The sequence below is a fragment of the Anopheles stephensi genome, unplaced genomic scaffold (assembly GCF_013141755.1).
Source record: "Anopheles stephensi strain Indian unplaced genomic scaffold, UCI_ANSTEP_V1.0 ucontig431, whole genome shotgun sequence".
Classification (NCBI taxonomy): domain Eukaryota; kingdom Metazoa; phylum Arthropoda; class Insecta; order Diptera; family Culicidae; genus Anopheles; species Anopheles stephensi.
The window spans coordinates 37,118-51,490 of record NW_023405382.1 but is presented as its reverse complement, the minus strand read 5'-3'; the positions used below and the strand labels follow the sequence as shown (position 1 = coordinate 51,490).

Here is a 14,373-nt window from a genome sequence, read left to right as displayed (position 1 = left end):
AATTTCTTAGAAGATTGATATCCGCTATCACAACTAGATCACCAACTTCGATCGGTCGCACTGGTTCGAACCACTTGGTTCGTCGGGTAAGTGCGGGTAAGTATTCTGCTAATCATTTCTTCCAGAATAAATCTGCTGAATGCTGCGCCATTCGCCACGACGACCGGATTGTAGCAGGGCTATCACAGAAAACTGCCGGTGGTTTGCTTCCATCAGAGCTCCCAAGGAGCAGGTGATTAGGTGTTATAGGTCAGCCAGTTCGTCGTTCAGGGGCACGTAGGTAAGTGGTCTCGAATTAAGGATGAGTTCGATCTCCGTGAACGTTGACAGCATTACTTCATCCGTAGGGCGCTTGGTGAACACGAACTGATTCAGTGCCTTCTTCACGGAACGTACCAAACGCTCCCAGCAGCCGACAAAGTGAGGCGCCCCTGGCGGGTTAAATGTCCACTTCATCCGCGGTCCGCAGTGCTCGGTCATCAGAACGTCGTGATCAACCTCTTCCAAAGCTTCCTTCAACTCACGAGAGGCACGACGAAGCGATGCGATGAATCTGCGAAACGCCAGTATGCATGACGCTGTGGTGAGGGACGCCGCTATCTCGAGATGTACAGCTCTCGACGTGAGGCAGGCAAATATAACCCCCCACCGCTTCTCTACTCTGCGACCGACAGCTACTAAAAACGGCCGAAGTAGTCGATCCCTGTGAAGGAAAAGGCACGTTAATAAAATGCGGTTCTTTGTTGTGGTAAATTACCCATTAGCGGTGGCTCCGGTCGCGCGTTGTTCACTTTGCACCACTGACAATCTCTCCTAACGCGTCGATATTCCCCCAGCAGTTAGGGATGTGGTACCGCATCCTTAATTCGCTCAAAACCGTGTTGTGGTTGCCGTGTTTGTACCTTTCGTGTTGCTCCCGAATAATGAGATCGGTTCCGTAGTCTCGCCGAGGAAGGATGATCGGGTTCCGTGAGGAATCGTTGATGCCTACGCATTCCGTCAAACGTCCCCCCACTCTCAGGATCCCGTGGTCGTCCAGAATAGGCGAGAGCTTATAGATGCTGCTTTTCTTCTCGACCCCCCTTTTCCACGGATGCTTTTGCGGGGTCTGTTTGCGCAAGCTGACGATTTCGCTGTTTGTAGGCCCTTCGTTGAATGCCCCGGATTATCACCGTTCGGCTTCCGCTAGCTCATCTTGGGTCAGTGGCCCAATCAATGTGGCCTTCTGCGTGACGCGACGACGGATATTATGCGCGAGCGAATCACCAACGCTACGGTACGAAGCACCCGTTTCCACTTCGAGAACCGGTCGAGAACGATGAGCGGTTCTGTAATTTGGTGGTGATGGACGATCTTTCGAAGTTCTTCCGACGTATCTTTCTCGGGGTCGACGCGAGCAGGCCACGCATTTTCCGGTTCCCAGAGAAACGGCGGTCCCCTAAACGATCGTCCTTGTGCCGATAGGCCCTGCGTCTTAGCCCATTTCGTCCCATCGTCAGCCACGTTCATCTTCGTTGGTATCCAGCGCCATTGACTAGATCAGTTGCTTTCGAGCAGCTCACCTACGCGAAACGCCACGAACTGATATATCGTCTGTGGTCCGAATGTAGCCAGCTGAGCACATTTTGGAAAGCTTTTGGAAACTTTCGTTTTGTTTTTTTTTTTTTATGTGGAGTTTCTGTTTCCAGTCGCTTAAGCATAATGTGTGGCCAACCTTTTACCCGACGTTTAATGCGTGCGCGCCTTTTCGCCTCGAGGACGCGTTTATTTAGACCAACGACGACGGTAAACTATGTCGTCGCCTATGAACATGCACATTGTAATATTATTGTACCGGCACCAGTGATGGCACCGACGTACGCGTTGTACAAACAACCAGACCACGCCCATTGCCACTCCTTTTGCCACCGCCGCCGTCGTTTTTAGTCCCCCGTGGGGGTAGTTGCGAAAAAATCACGAATTTTCGACACTGCCGCATAGACGCACGCCCATACAAAGCTGGCCCCGTTGAGCGGGCCCTTCTCAGGCGGCGAGCAGTACTGGCAGCTGTGCGCGCTGTACAAGCCATCATTCCCACTGGCGCACCTTTTCCCAGCATCGCGAATCACCGGCGTCGTTGTTAGTTTCGCCTCACAGTAGTGCGCCAAACACGCGCGTACCCGGCACTGCACTATAAACGCACCGCATTCATACTGGCCCGGCAACGCGGTCGCTTCTCGCACAATGTCTGAATATCGAACGGTGCAAGGTAATGAATTGTGTGGGTGTAAATAAACAAATGATGTGTGTGTGTGTGTGTGTGTGTGGGTGATGTGTAAGTTGTGTTCGTTGTGCAGTGCTGTCTGTCCGGCACTGCGTATTGCCCAGGTGCCCATATACTGCTGCTACGGGTAAAACCCAGTCAAGGAACCCGCTTCTGGGTGGGGGTGGTTGGTAAAGTTTGTGAAGCAATTTTATTCGATCCTTCGATACAATCGCAAAACTGTGTACAATTATCAGACCAAACCATGTGTGTTGTGTTGTTCACGGGCAAAGCTGGTCCCTGGAAAGCGGAATGGTAATGCGAATGGAAGGAAACCAAAGCTAGCTTTAGATAGAAATAAAACTACATTTCTATGTAATTGAAACAGTGGCCGTGCAGTGGCTATTTATTGATTATTTTAAATGCGTAATGGTCTATCGTAATGGTAAAGTAAAGTAATCCTCCGTAATGGCCACCTCGTTCTCGTTCTCGTTGGTCGTTGGCTATTTATGTGCCGACATGGGTACATAAAAAGGTGTTGCCTATCCTGGCCCGGTTGTGTTTATTGTACACCTCTGCTAACTCCCTAGCTGAACGGCTATCGGACGCGTGGGTGTGACATAATATTTTAGGAAGCCAAGCGCCATAAATTGCTCAAACGCCTTCTGAACGGGATCGTTTAGACTAAAGCTTGAGTTTGCTCGATGAGCTTACAATTGTTAGAATTAATAGGAAGACACCAGCGTGTGTCGCTTGCGGCTTACTTTCTACGACTGCGCGATCCCGCCGCGTCAGTCTCGCTTTTATTGATGGTGTCATAGCTGCCCAAGGTCGATACATTACATTTAACAACAATCACAGAAGCAAACAGCTACACACGATGCGTTCGCCATTTTTTACGCTCTCGACTCCCCCCTCCCCCTTTCCGAAAGAGACATTTTCAGCAACGGTAGAGCATTCGCTAGACTGTGTCGTTCTAATTCCTGTACCGGTCTCGCTCTCGCAATCATTCGATCGGTCGATGAGCATTCTCAGGAGAGCATACGCTCTCGCGTACGGCGCCGCAGTGAGAATGTGTCAGTGTATCAACCGTATGTACTTTGGCGCTTTTCTCACTACCTTTCCTTTGCCTCTCTCAAGTGGTCCGGTGGCCGACGCTACAGCGGCGCCGGTCTTCACATGGCAGGGCCGCCCCGGGGTTCAATTCCCATCACTCACTACTCACTCACTCTACTGAAGCTTTTTGAAACTTTCGTTTTGTTTTTTTTTCTTTTTTTTTTATGTGGAGTTTCTGTTTTCCAGCCGCTTAAGCATAATGTGTGGCCGACCTTTTACCCGACGTTTAATGCGTGCGCGCCTTTTCGCCTCGAGGACGCGTTTATTTAGACCAACGACGACGGTTTCGGACGTTAAGTGTCATCGTTTTTTTTTAAACTATGTCGTCGCCTATGAACATGCACATTGTAATATTATTGTACCCAGTGCCAGGTGCCAGTGATGGCACCGACGTACGCGTTGTACAAACAACCAGACCACGCCCATTGCCACTCCTTTTGCCCCCGCCGCCGTCGTTTTTAGTCCCCCGTGGGGGTAGTTGCGAAAAAATCACGAATTTTCGACACTGCCGCATAGACGCACGCCCATACAAAGCTGGCCGCGTTGATCGGGCCCTTCGCAGGCGGCGAGCAGTACTGGCAGCTGTGCGCGCTGTACAAGCCATCATTCCCACTGGCGCACCTTTTCCCAGCATCGCGAATCACCGGCGTCGTTGTTAGTTTCGCCTCACAGTAGTGCGCCAAACACGCGCGTACCCGGCACTGCACTATAAACGCACCGCATTCATACTGGCCCGGCAACGCGGTCGCTTCTCGCACAATGTCTGAATATCGAACGGTGCAAGGTAATGAATTGTGTGGGTGTAAATAAACAAATGATGTGTGTGTGTGTGTGTGTGTGTGGGTGATGTGTAAGTTGTGTTCGTTGTGCAGTGCTGTCTGTCCGGCACTGCGTATTGCCCAGGTGCCCATATACTGCTGCTACGGGTAAAACCCAGTCAAGGAACCCGCTTCTGGGTTGGGGGTGGTTGGTAAAGTTTGTGAAGCAATTTTATTCGATCCTTCGATACAATCGCAAAACTGTGTACAATTATCAGACCAAACCATGTGTGTTGTGTTGTTCACGGGCAAAGCTGGTCCCTGGAAAGCGGAATGGTAATGCGAATGGAAGGAAACCAAAGCTAGCTTTAGATAGAAATAAAACTACATTTCTATGTAATTGAAACAGTGGCCGTGCAGTGGCTATTTATTGATTATTTTAAATGCGTAATGGTCTATCGTAATGGTAAAGTAAAGTAATCCTCCGTAATGGCCACCTCGTTCTCGTTCTCGTTGGTCGTTGGCTATTTATGTGCCGACATGGGTACATAAAAAGGTGTTGCCTATCCTGGCCCGGTTGTGTTTATTGTACACCTCTGCTAACTCCCTAGCTGAACGGCTATCGGACGCGTGGGTGTGACATAATATTTTAGGAAGCCAAGCGCCATAAATTGCTCAAACGCCTTCTGAACGGGATCGTTTAGACTAAAGCTTGAGTTTGCTCGATGAGCTTACAATTGTTAGAATTAATAGGAAGACACCAGCGTGTGTCGCTTGCGGCTTACTTTCTACGACTGCGCGATCCCGCCGCGTCAGTCTCGCTTTTATTGATGGTGTCATAGCTGCCCAAGGTCGATACATTACATTTAACAACAATCACAGAAGCAAACAGCTACACACGATGCGTTCGCCATTTTTTACGCTCTCGACTCCCCCCTCCCCCTTTCCGAAAGAGACATTTTCAGCAACGGTAGAGCATTCGCTAGACTGTGTCGTTCTAATTCCTGTACCGGTCTCGCTCTCGCAATCATTCGATCGGTCGATGAGCATTCTCAGGAGAGCATACGCTCTCGCGTACGGCGCCGCAGTGAGAATGTGTCAGTGTATCAACCGTATGTACTTTGGCGCTTTTCTCAGTACCTTTCCTTCACCTCGCACAAGTGGTCCGGTGGCCGACGCTACAGCGGCGCCGGTCGTCACATGGCAGGGCCGCCCCGGGAATCAAATCCCATCACTAACTCTACTGAAGCTTTTTGAAATTTTCGTTTTGTTTTTTTTTTCTTTTTTTTTTTTATGTGGAGTTTCTGTTTTCCAGCCGCTTAAGCATAATGTGTGGCCGACCTTTTACCCGACGTTTAATGCGTGCGCGCCTTTTCGCCTCGAGGACGCGTTTATTTTGACCAACGACGACGGTTTCAGACGTTAAGTGTCATCGTTTTTTTTTTTAAACTATGTCGTCGCCTATGAACATGCACATTGTAATATTATTGTACCCAGTGCCAGGTGCCAGTGGTGGCACCGACGTACGCGTTGTACAAACAACCAGACCACGCCCATTGCCACTCCTTTTGCCCCCGCCGCCGTCGTTTTTAGTCCCCCGTGGGGGTAGTTGCGAAAAAATCACGAATTTTCGACACTGCCGCATAGACGCACGCCCATACAAAGCTGGCCGCGTTGATCGGGCCCTTCGCAGGCGGCGAGCAGTACTGGCAGCTGTGCGCGCTGTACAAGCCATCATTCCCACTGGCGCACCTTTTCCCAGCATCGCGAATCACCGGCGTCGTTGTTAGTTTCGCCTCACAGTAGTGCGCCAAACACGCGCGTACCCGGCACTGCACTATAAACGCACCGCATTCATACTGGCCCGGCAACGCGGTCGCTTCTCGCACAATGTCTGAATATCGAACGGTGCAAGGTAATGAATTGTGTGGGTGTAAATAAACAAATGATGTGTGTGTGTGTGTGTGTGTGTGGGTGATGTGTAAGTTGTGTTCGTTGTGCAGTGCTGTCTGTCCGGCACTGCGTATTGCCCAGGTGCCCATATACTGCTGCTACGGGTAAAACCCAGTCAAGGAACCCGCTTCTGGGTTGGGGGTGGTTGGTAAAGTTTGTGAAGCAATTTTATTCGATCCTTCGATACAATCGCAAAACTGTGTACAATTATCAGACCAAACCATGTGTGTTGTGTTGTTCACGGGCAAAGCTGGTCCCTGGAAAGCGGAATGGTAATGCGAATGGAAGGAAACCAAAGCTAGCTTTAGATAGAAATAAAACTACATTTCTATGTAATTGAAACAGTGGCCGTGCAGTGGCTATTTATTGATTATTTTAAATGCGTAATGGTCTATCGTAATGGTAAAGTAAAGTAATCCTCCGTAATGGCCACCTCGTTCTCGTTCTCGTTGGTCGTTGGCTATTTATGTGCCGACATGGGTACATAAAAGGTGTTGCCTATCCTGGCCCGGTTGTGTTTATTGTACACCTCTGCTAACTCCCTAGCTGAACGGCTATCGGACGCGTGGGTGTGACATAATATTTTAGGAAGCCAAGCGCCATAAATTGCTCAAACGCCTTCTGAACGGGATCGTTTAGACTAAAGCTTGAGTTTGCTCGATGAGCTTACAATTGTTAGAATTAATAGGAAGACACCAGCGTGTGTCGCTTGCGGCTTACTTTCTACGACTGCGCGATCCCGCCGCGTCAGTCTCGCTTTTATTGATGGTGTCATAGCTGCCCAAGGTCGATACATTACATTTAACAACAATCACAGAAGCAAACAGCTACACACGATGCGTTCGCCATTTTTTACGCTCTCGACTCCCCCCTCCCCCTTTCCGAAAGAGACATTTTCAGCAACGGTAGAGCATTCGCTAGACTGTGTCGTTCTAATTCCTGTACCGGTCTCGCTCTCGCAATCATTCGATCGGTCGATGAGCATTCTCAGGAGAGCATACGCTCTCGCGTACGGCGCCGCAGTGAGAATGTGTCAGTGTATCAACCGTATGTACTTTGGCGCTTTTCTCAGTACCTTTCCTTCACCTCGCACAAGTGGTCCGGTGGCCGACGCTACAGCGGCGCCGGTCGTCACATGGCAGGGCCGCCCCGGGAATCAAATCCCATCACTACTAACTCTACTGAAGCTTTTTGAAATTTTCGTTTTGTTTTTTTTTTCTTTTTTTTTTTATGTGGAGTTTCTGTTTTCCAGCCGCTTAAGCATAATGTGTGGCCGACCTTTTACCCGACGTTTAATGCGTGCGCGCCTTTTCGCCTCGAGGACGCGTTTATTTTGACCAACGACGACGGTTTCAGACGTTAAGTGTCATCGTTTTTTTTTTTAAACTATGTCGTCGCCTATGAACATGCACATTGTAATATTATTGTACCCAGTGCCAGGTGCCAGTGGTGGCACCGACGTACGCGTTGTACAAACAACCAGACCACGCCCATTGCCACTCCTTTTGCCCCCGCCGCCGTCGTTTTTAGTCCCCCGTGGGGGTAGTTGCGAAAAAATCACGAATTTTCGACACTGCCGCATAGACGCACGCCCATACAAAGCTGGCCGCGTTGATCGGGCCCTTCGCAGGCGGCGAGCAGTACTGGCAGCTGTGCGCGCTGTACAAGCCATCATTCCCACTGGCGCACCTTTTCCCAGCATCGCGAATCACCGGCGTCGTTGTTAGTTTCGCCTCACAGTAGTGCGCCAAACACGCGCGTACCCGGCACTGCACTATAAACGCACCGCATTCATACTGGCCCGGCAACGCGGTCGCTTCTCGCACAATGTCTGAATATCGAACGGTGCAAGGTAATGAATTGTGTGGGTGTAAATAAACAAATGATGTGTGTGTGTGTGTGTGTGTGTGGGTGATGTGTAAGTTGTGTTCGTTGTGCAGTGCTGTCTGTCCGGCACTGCGTATTGCCCAGGTGCCCATATACTGCTGCTACGGGTAAAACCCAGTCAAGGAACCCGCTTCTGGGTTGGGGGTGGTTGGTAAAGTTTGTGAAGCAATTTTATTCGATCCTTCGATACAATCGCAAAACTGTGTACAATTATCAGACCAAACCATGTGTGTTGTGTTGTTCACGGGCAAAGCTGGTCCCTGGAAAGCGGAATGGTAATGCGAATGGAAGGAAACCAAAGCTAGCTTTAGATAGAAATAAAACTACATTTCTATGTAATTGAAACAGTGGCCGTGCAGTGGCTATTTATTGATTATTTTAAATGCGTAATGGTCTATCGTAATGGTAAAGTAAAGTAATCCTCCGTAATGGCCACCTCGTTCTCGTTCTCGTTGGTCGTTGGCTATTTATGTGCCGACATGGGTACATAAAAAGGTGTTGCCTATCCTGGCCCGGTTGTGTTTATTGTACACCTCTGCTAACTCCCTAGCTGAACGGCTATCGGACGCGTGGGTGTGACATAATATTTTAGGAAGCCAAGCGCCATAAATTGCTCAAACGCCTTCTGAACGGGATCGTTTAGACTAAAGCTTGAGTTTGCTCGATGAGCTTACAATTGTTAGAATTAATAGGAAGACACCAGCGTGTGTCGCTTGCGGCTTACTTTCTACGACTGCGCGATCCCGCCGCGTCAGTCTCGCTTTTATTGATGGTGTCATAGCTGCCCAAGGTCGATACATTACATTTAACAACAATCACAGAAGCAAACAGCTACACACGATGCGTTCGCCATTTTTTACGCTCTCGACTCCCCCCTCCCCCTTTCCGAAAGAGACATTTTCAGCAACGGTAGAGCATTCGCTAGACTGTGTCGTTCTAATTCCTGTACCGGTCTCGCTCTCGCAATCATTCGATCGGTCGATGAGCATTCTCAGGAGAGCATACGCTCTCGCGTACGGCGCCGCAGTGAGAATGTGTCAGTGTATCAACCGTATGTACTTTGGCGCTTTTCTCAGTACCTTTCCTTCACCTCGCACAAGTGGTCCGGTGGCCGACGCTACAGCGGCGCCGGTCGTCACATGGCAGGGCCGCCCCGGGAATCAAATCCCATCACTAACTCTACTGAAGCTTTTTGAAATTTTCGTTTTGTTTTTTTTTTCTTTTTTTTTTTTATGTGGAGTTTCTGTTTTCCAGCCGCTTAAGCATAATGTGTGGCCGACCTTTTACCCGACGTTTAATGCGTGCGCGCCTTTTCGCCTCGAGGACGCGTTTATTTTGACCAACGACGACGGTTTCAGACGTTAAGTGTCATCGTTTTTTTTTTTTAAACTATGTCGTCGCCTATGAACATGCACATTGTAATATTATTGTACCCAGTGCCAGGTGCCAGTGGTGGCACCGACGTACGCGTTGTACAAACAACCAGACCACGCCCATTGCCACTCCTTTTGCCCCCGCCGCCGTCGTTTTTAGTCCCCCGTGGGGGTAGTTGCGAAAAAATCACGAATTTTCGACACTGCCGCATAGACGCACGCCCATACAAAGCTGGCCGCGTTGATCGGGCCCTTCGCAGGCGGCGAGCAGTACTGGCAGCTGTGCGCGCTGTACAAGCCATCATTCCCACTGGCGCACCTTTTCCCAGCATCGCGAATCACCGGCGTCGTTGTTAGTTTCGCCTCACAGTAGTGCGCCAAACACGCGCGTACCCGGCACTGCACTATAAACGCACCGCATTCATACTGGCCCGGCAACGCGGTCGCTTCTCGCACAATGTCTGAATATCGAACGGTGCAAGGTAATGAATTGTGTGGGTGTAAATAAACAAATGATGTGTGTGTGTGTGTGTGTGTGTGGGTGATGTGTAAGTTGTGTTCGTTGTGCAGTGCTGTCTGTCCGGCACTGCGTATTGCCCAGGTGCCCATATACTGCTGCTACGGGTAAAACCCAGTCAAGGAACCCGCTTCTGGGTTGGGGGTGGTTGGTAAAGTTTGTGAAGCAATTTTATTCGATCCTTCGATACAATCGCAAAACTGTGTACAATTATCAGACCAAACCATGTGTGTTGTGTTGTTCACGGGCAAAGCTGGTCCCTGGAAAGCGGAATGGTAATGCGAATGGAAGGAAACCAAAGCTAGCTTTAGATAGAAATAAAACTACATTTCTATGTAATTGAAACAGTGGCCGTGCAGTGGCTATTTATTGATTATTTTAAATGCGTAATGGTCTATCGTAATGGTAAAGTAAAGTAATCCTCCGTAATGGCCACCTCGTTCTCGTTCTCGTTGGTCGTTGGCTATTTATGTGCCGACATGGGTACATAAAAAGGTGTTGCCTATCCTGGCCCGGTTGTGTTTATTGTACACCTCTGCTAACTCCCTAGCTGAACGGCTATCGGACGCGTGGGTGTGACATAATATTTTAGGAAGCCAAGCGCCATAAATTGCTCAAACGCCTTCTGAACGGGATCGTTTAGACTAAAGCTTGAGTTTGCTCGATGAGCTTACAATTGTTAGAATTAATAGGAAGACACCAGCGTGTGTCGCTTGCGGCTTACTTTCTACGACTGCGCGATCCCGCCGCGTCAGTCTCGCTTTTATTGATGGTGTCATAGCTGCCCAAGGTCGATACATTACATTTAACAACAATCACAGAAGCAAACAGCTACACACGATGCGTTCGCCATTTTTTACGCTCTCGACTCCCCCCTCCCCCTTTCCGAAAGAGACATTTTCAGCAACGGTAGAGCATTCGCTAGACTGTGTCGTTCTAATTCCTGTACCGGTCTCGCTCTCGCAATCATTCGATCGGTCGATGAGCATTCTCAGGAGAGCATACGCTCTCGCGTACGGCGCCGCAGTGAGAATGTGTCAGTGTATCAACCGTATGTACTTTGGCGCTTTTCTCAGTACCTTTCCTTCACCTCGCACAAGTGGTCCGGTGGCCGACGCTACAGCGGCGCCGGTCGTCACATGGCAGGGCCGCCCCGGGAATCAAATCCCATCACTACTAACTCTACTGAAGCTTTTTGAAATTTTCGTTTTGTTTTTTTTTTCTTTTTTTTTTTTATGTGGAGTTTCTGTTTTCCAGCCGCTTAAGCATAATGTGTGGCCGACCTTTTACCCGACGTTTAATGCGTGCGCGCCTTTTCGCCTCGAGGACGCGTTTATTTTGACCAACGACGACGGTTTCAGACGTTAAGTGTCATCGTTTTTTTTTTTAAACTATGTCGTCGCCTATGAACATGCACATTGTAATATTATTGTACCCAGTGCCAGGTGCCAGTGGTGGCACCGACGTACGCGTTGTACAAACAACCAGACCACGCCCATTGCCACTCCTTTTGCCCCCGCCGCCGTCGTTTTTAGTCCCCCGTGGGGGTAGTTGCGAAAAAATCACGAATTTTCGACACTGCCGCATAGACGCACGCCCATACAAAGCTGGCCGCGTTGATCGGGCCCTTCGCAGGCGGCGAGCAGTACTGGCAGCTGTGCGCGCTGTACAAGCCATCATTCCCACTGGCGCACCTTTTCCCAGCATCGCGAATCACCGGCGTCGTTGTTAGTTTCGCCTCACAGTAGTGCGCCAAACACGCGCGTACCCGGCACTGCACTATAAACGCACCGCATTCATACTGGCCCGGCAACGCGGTCGCTTCTCGCACAATGTCTGAATATCGAACGGTGCAAGGTAATGATTTGTGTGGGCGTAAATAAACAAATGATGTGTGTGTGTATGTGTGTGTGTGGGTGATGTGTAAGTTGTGCTCGTTGCGCAGTGCTGTCTGTCGGGCACTGTGTATTGCCCAGGTGCCCATATACTGCTACGGGTAAAACCCAGTCAAGGAACCCGCTTCTGGGTTGGGGGTGGTTGGTGAAGTGTGTGAAGCAATTTTATTCGATCCTTCGATACAATCGCAAAACTGTGTACAATTATCAGACCAAACCATGTGTGTTGTGTTGTTCACGGGCAAAGCTGGTCCCTGGAAAGCGGAATGGGAATGCGAATGGAAGGAAACCAAAGCTAGCTTTAGATAGAAATAAAACTACATTTCTATGTAATTGTTGGAGACGTGAGCGTAGGGTTATAAACGGGTTGAAGCTTGACAGCTTCTGGGGACGCCAAGAAAACCGCGCACTCTTCGTTGCAGGCTCGGGCACAAAAGACGTGTACAATTAGAAAAGGAATAAAATATATATTGTATCACAAGATACAACAGTGGCGACGAGTTATATAAAATGACTACACCGGTAGAACCGAACGCGGCATGGATCGTCGAGATGTTCAAGCAGCAGCAGCAAATGTTAAATCAGCAACAGCAGCTGTTGAACAGCGTGATGTCGGTGATGAAGGCAAAGGACAGCGAATGTCCTGAAAAAGCGATAGACGCCATCGCCGGACAGATCAAGGAATTTCATCATACAGAGGAAACAAACTTCGAAGGCTGGTTTGTTCGATATGAAGGGTTATTCCTGGATGACGCGAAACGGTTGGATGATGGAACAAAGCTTCGTCTTCTTCTTCGGAAGATAGGTGTAGCGGAGCACGAGCGCTACATAAGCTCCATCATGCCAAAACAGCCGAAGGATTTCGATTTCACCACCACCGTGGAGAAGCTGAAAAAGCTGTTTGGAGACCGCGAATCTACCGTGTGCAAACGGTTTAAGTGCCTGCAGATGGTGAAAGAGTCACACGAGGAGTACCGAGCGTACGCGTGCCGTGTTAATAAAAAGGTCGTGGAAGCTAAGTTGGCGGGGATTGCAGAGGAGGAGATTAAATGTTTGTTATACGTGTGTGGACTCAAGGGAGATGCGGATGCCGATATTCGAGTACGGTTGCTCTCTAAGATGGAAGACAACGTAAACATAACGCTGGACCAACTATGTGGTGAATCTCAACGCCTGCTAAACCTGCGCCAAGACAGCAAGCTGATATCTACCGCTTCGCAGGAGGTACGGGCTGTTAGGAAAAGCGTCAAAGATTTTCGCAGCAATCCTGTGCGTGATAAAGAACAAAAAGCAGTAAGTTGCTGGCTGTGTGGTGATAAACACTTCGCGAGGGAATGCTCATTTGCTACGCACGCATGTAAGGACTGCAATAAGGTAGGCCATAAGGAGGGATTTTGTAAGACGGCGAACCGTAATCGTTTCCGCTATCGGTCTCGCAACGCAAACGTTAAGGTGGTAACGGTTAACAAAATCCAGGCCAAACGCAAATACGTAGATGTGATTTTAAACGGACGTAGGTTGCAACTGCAGTTAGATACCGGTGCCGATATCACTATAATATCGAGGGGTACGTGGCGTCAAATAGGCAGTCCGAAATTAGACAGTGCAACAGTGTCAGCCAAGACGGCCAATGGTGAGACACTCAAGCTGCTGGGAGAATGGAAAGGTATTATGGAAGTCAATGGACGGCGTAAGCAGGTGTTAGTGCGTGTTGTGGAAGAGGACCTGTTGTTATTTGGAACAGACAGTATGGATGTTTTCGGATTGTGGAAACAGCCACTTGATGCCTTCTGCAACATCATAAGTTCCACTAAAGATGCTGGTGCGGCCGTTTTAGAACAATTTCCTGCGTTATTCTCCAGCGAGCTTGGTCGGTGTGACAAGGTAAAAGTAAGCTTGCAGCTGAAAGACAATGTTAACCCTGTTTTCCGCCCGAAACGCCCTGTGGCGTATGCGATGCAGACAATGGTCGAAGATGAGTTGGGAAGGTTGGAGCGTCTCGGTATTATTACACCAACCGATTCCTCAGAATGGGCTGCACCCATTGTAGTGGTGAGGAAAGCAAACGGAACCGTTCGAATTTGTGGCGACTACTCGACCGGTCTTAATGACGCACTTCAGCCACACCAGTACCCGTTGCCGATTCCTCAAGACATCTTCACAGCCATTGGGAAGTCGGTAGTGTTTAGCCAAATCGATTTGGCTGAGGCCTTCCTGCAAGTGGAAGTATGCGAGAAAAGTCGTGAGTTGTTAACTATTAACACTCACAAGGGGCTTTACCGTTTCAACAGACTACCGCCGGGGGTAAAAACAGCACCTGGTGCATTCCAGCAGATCGTGGACTCTATGTTGAGTGGGCTGGAAGGTGTTGCGGGTTATATGGATGACATCATCGTAGGTGGTGCAGATGTGAAAAGCCATCTGAAGAATCTGCAAGCTGTTTTGTCAAGGATCGAGGAGTTTGGGTTTAAGCTACGTGTGGAAAAATGTTCCTTTTTGAAACCCCAAATACGATACCTGGGACATCTGCTGGATGGGCAAGGCCTACGACCGGACCCGTCGAAAATAGAAGCCATTTTGAAAATGCCAGCGCCATCGCAGCTGAGTGAGGTTCGATCGTATCTTGGTGCGA

The 14,373-nt window shown here is 49.3% G+C and overlaps 1 protein-coding gene across 1 annotated transcript; it reads left to right on the top strand.

The window, feature by feature from the left end:
* The first annotated feature begins 12,251 nt into the window (after positions 1 to 12,251).
* Positions 12,252 to 14,049, top strand: LOC118517017 (uncharacterized protein K02A2.6-like). The gene is made up of 3 exons (XM_036062869.1): positions 12,252 to 12,965; positions 13,863 to 13,983; positions 14,033 to 14,049. Exons 1-3 carry the CDS (start codon positions 12,252 to 12,254, stop codon positions 14,047 to 14,049), a joined length of 852 nt encoding a protein of 283 aa, XP_035918762.1.
* Positions 14,050 to 14,373: the final 324 nt, after the last annotated feature.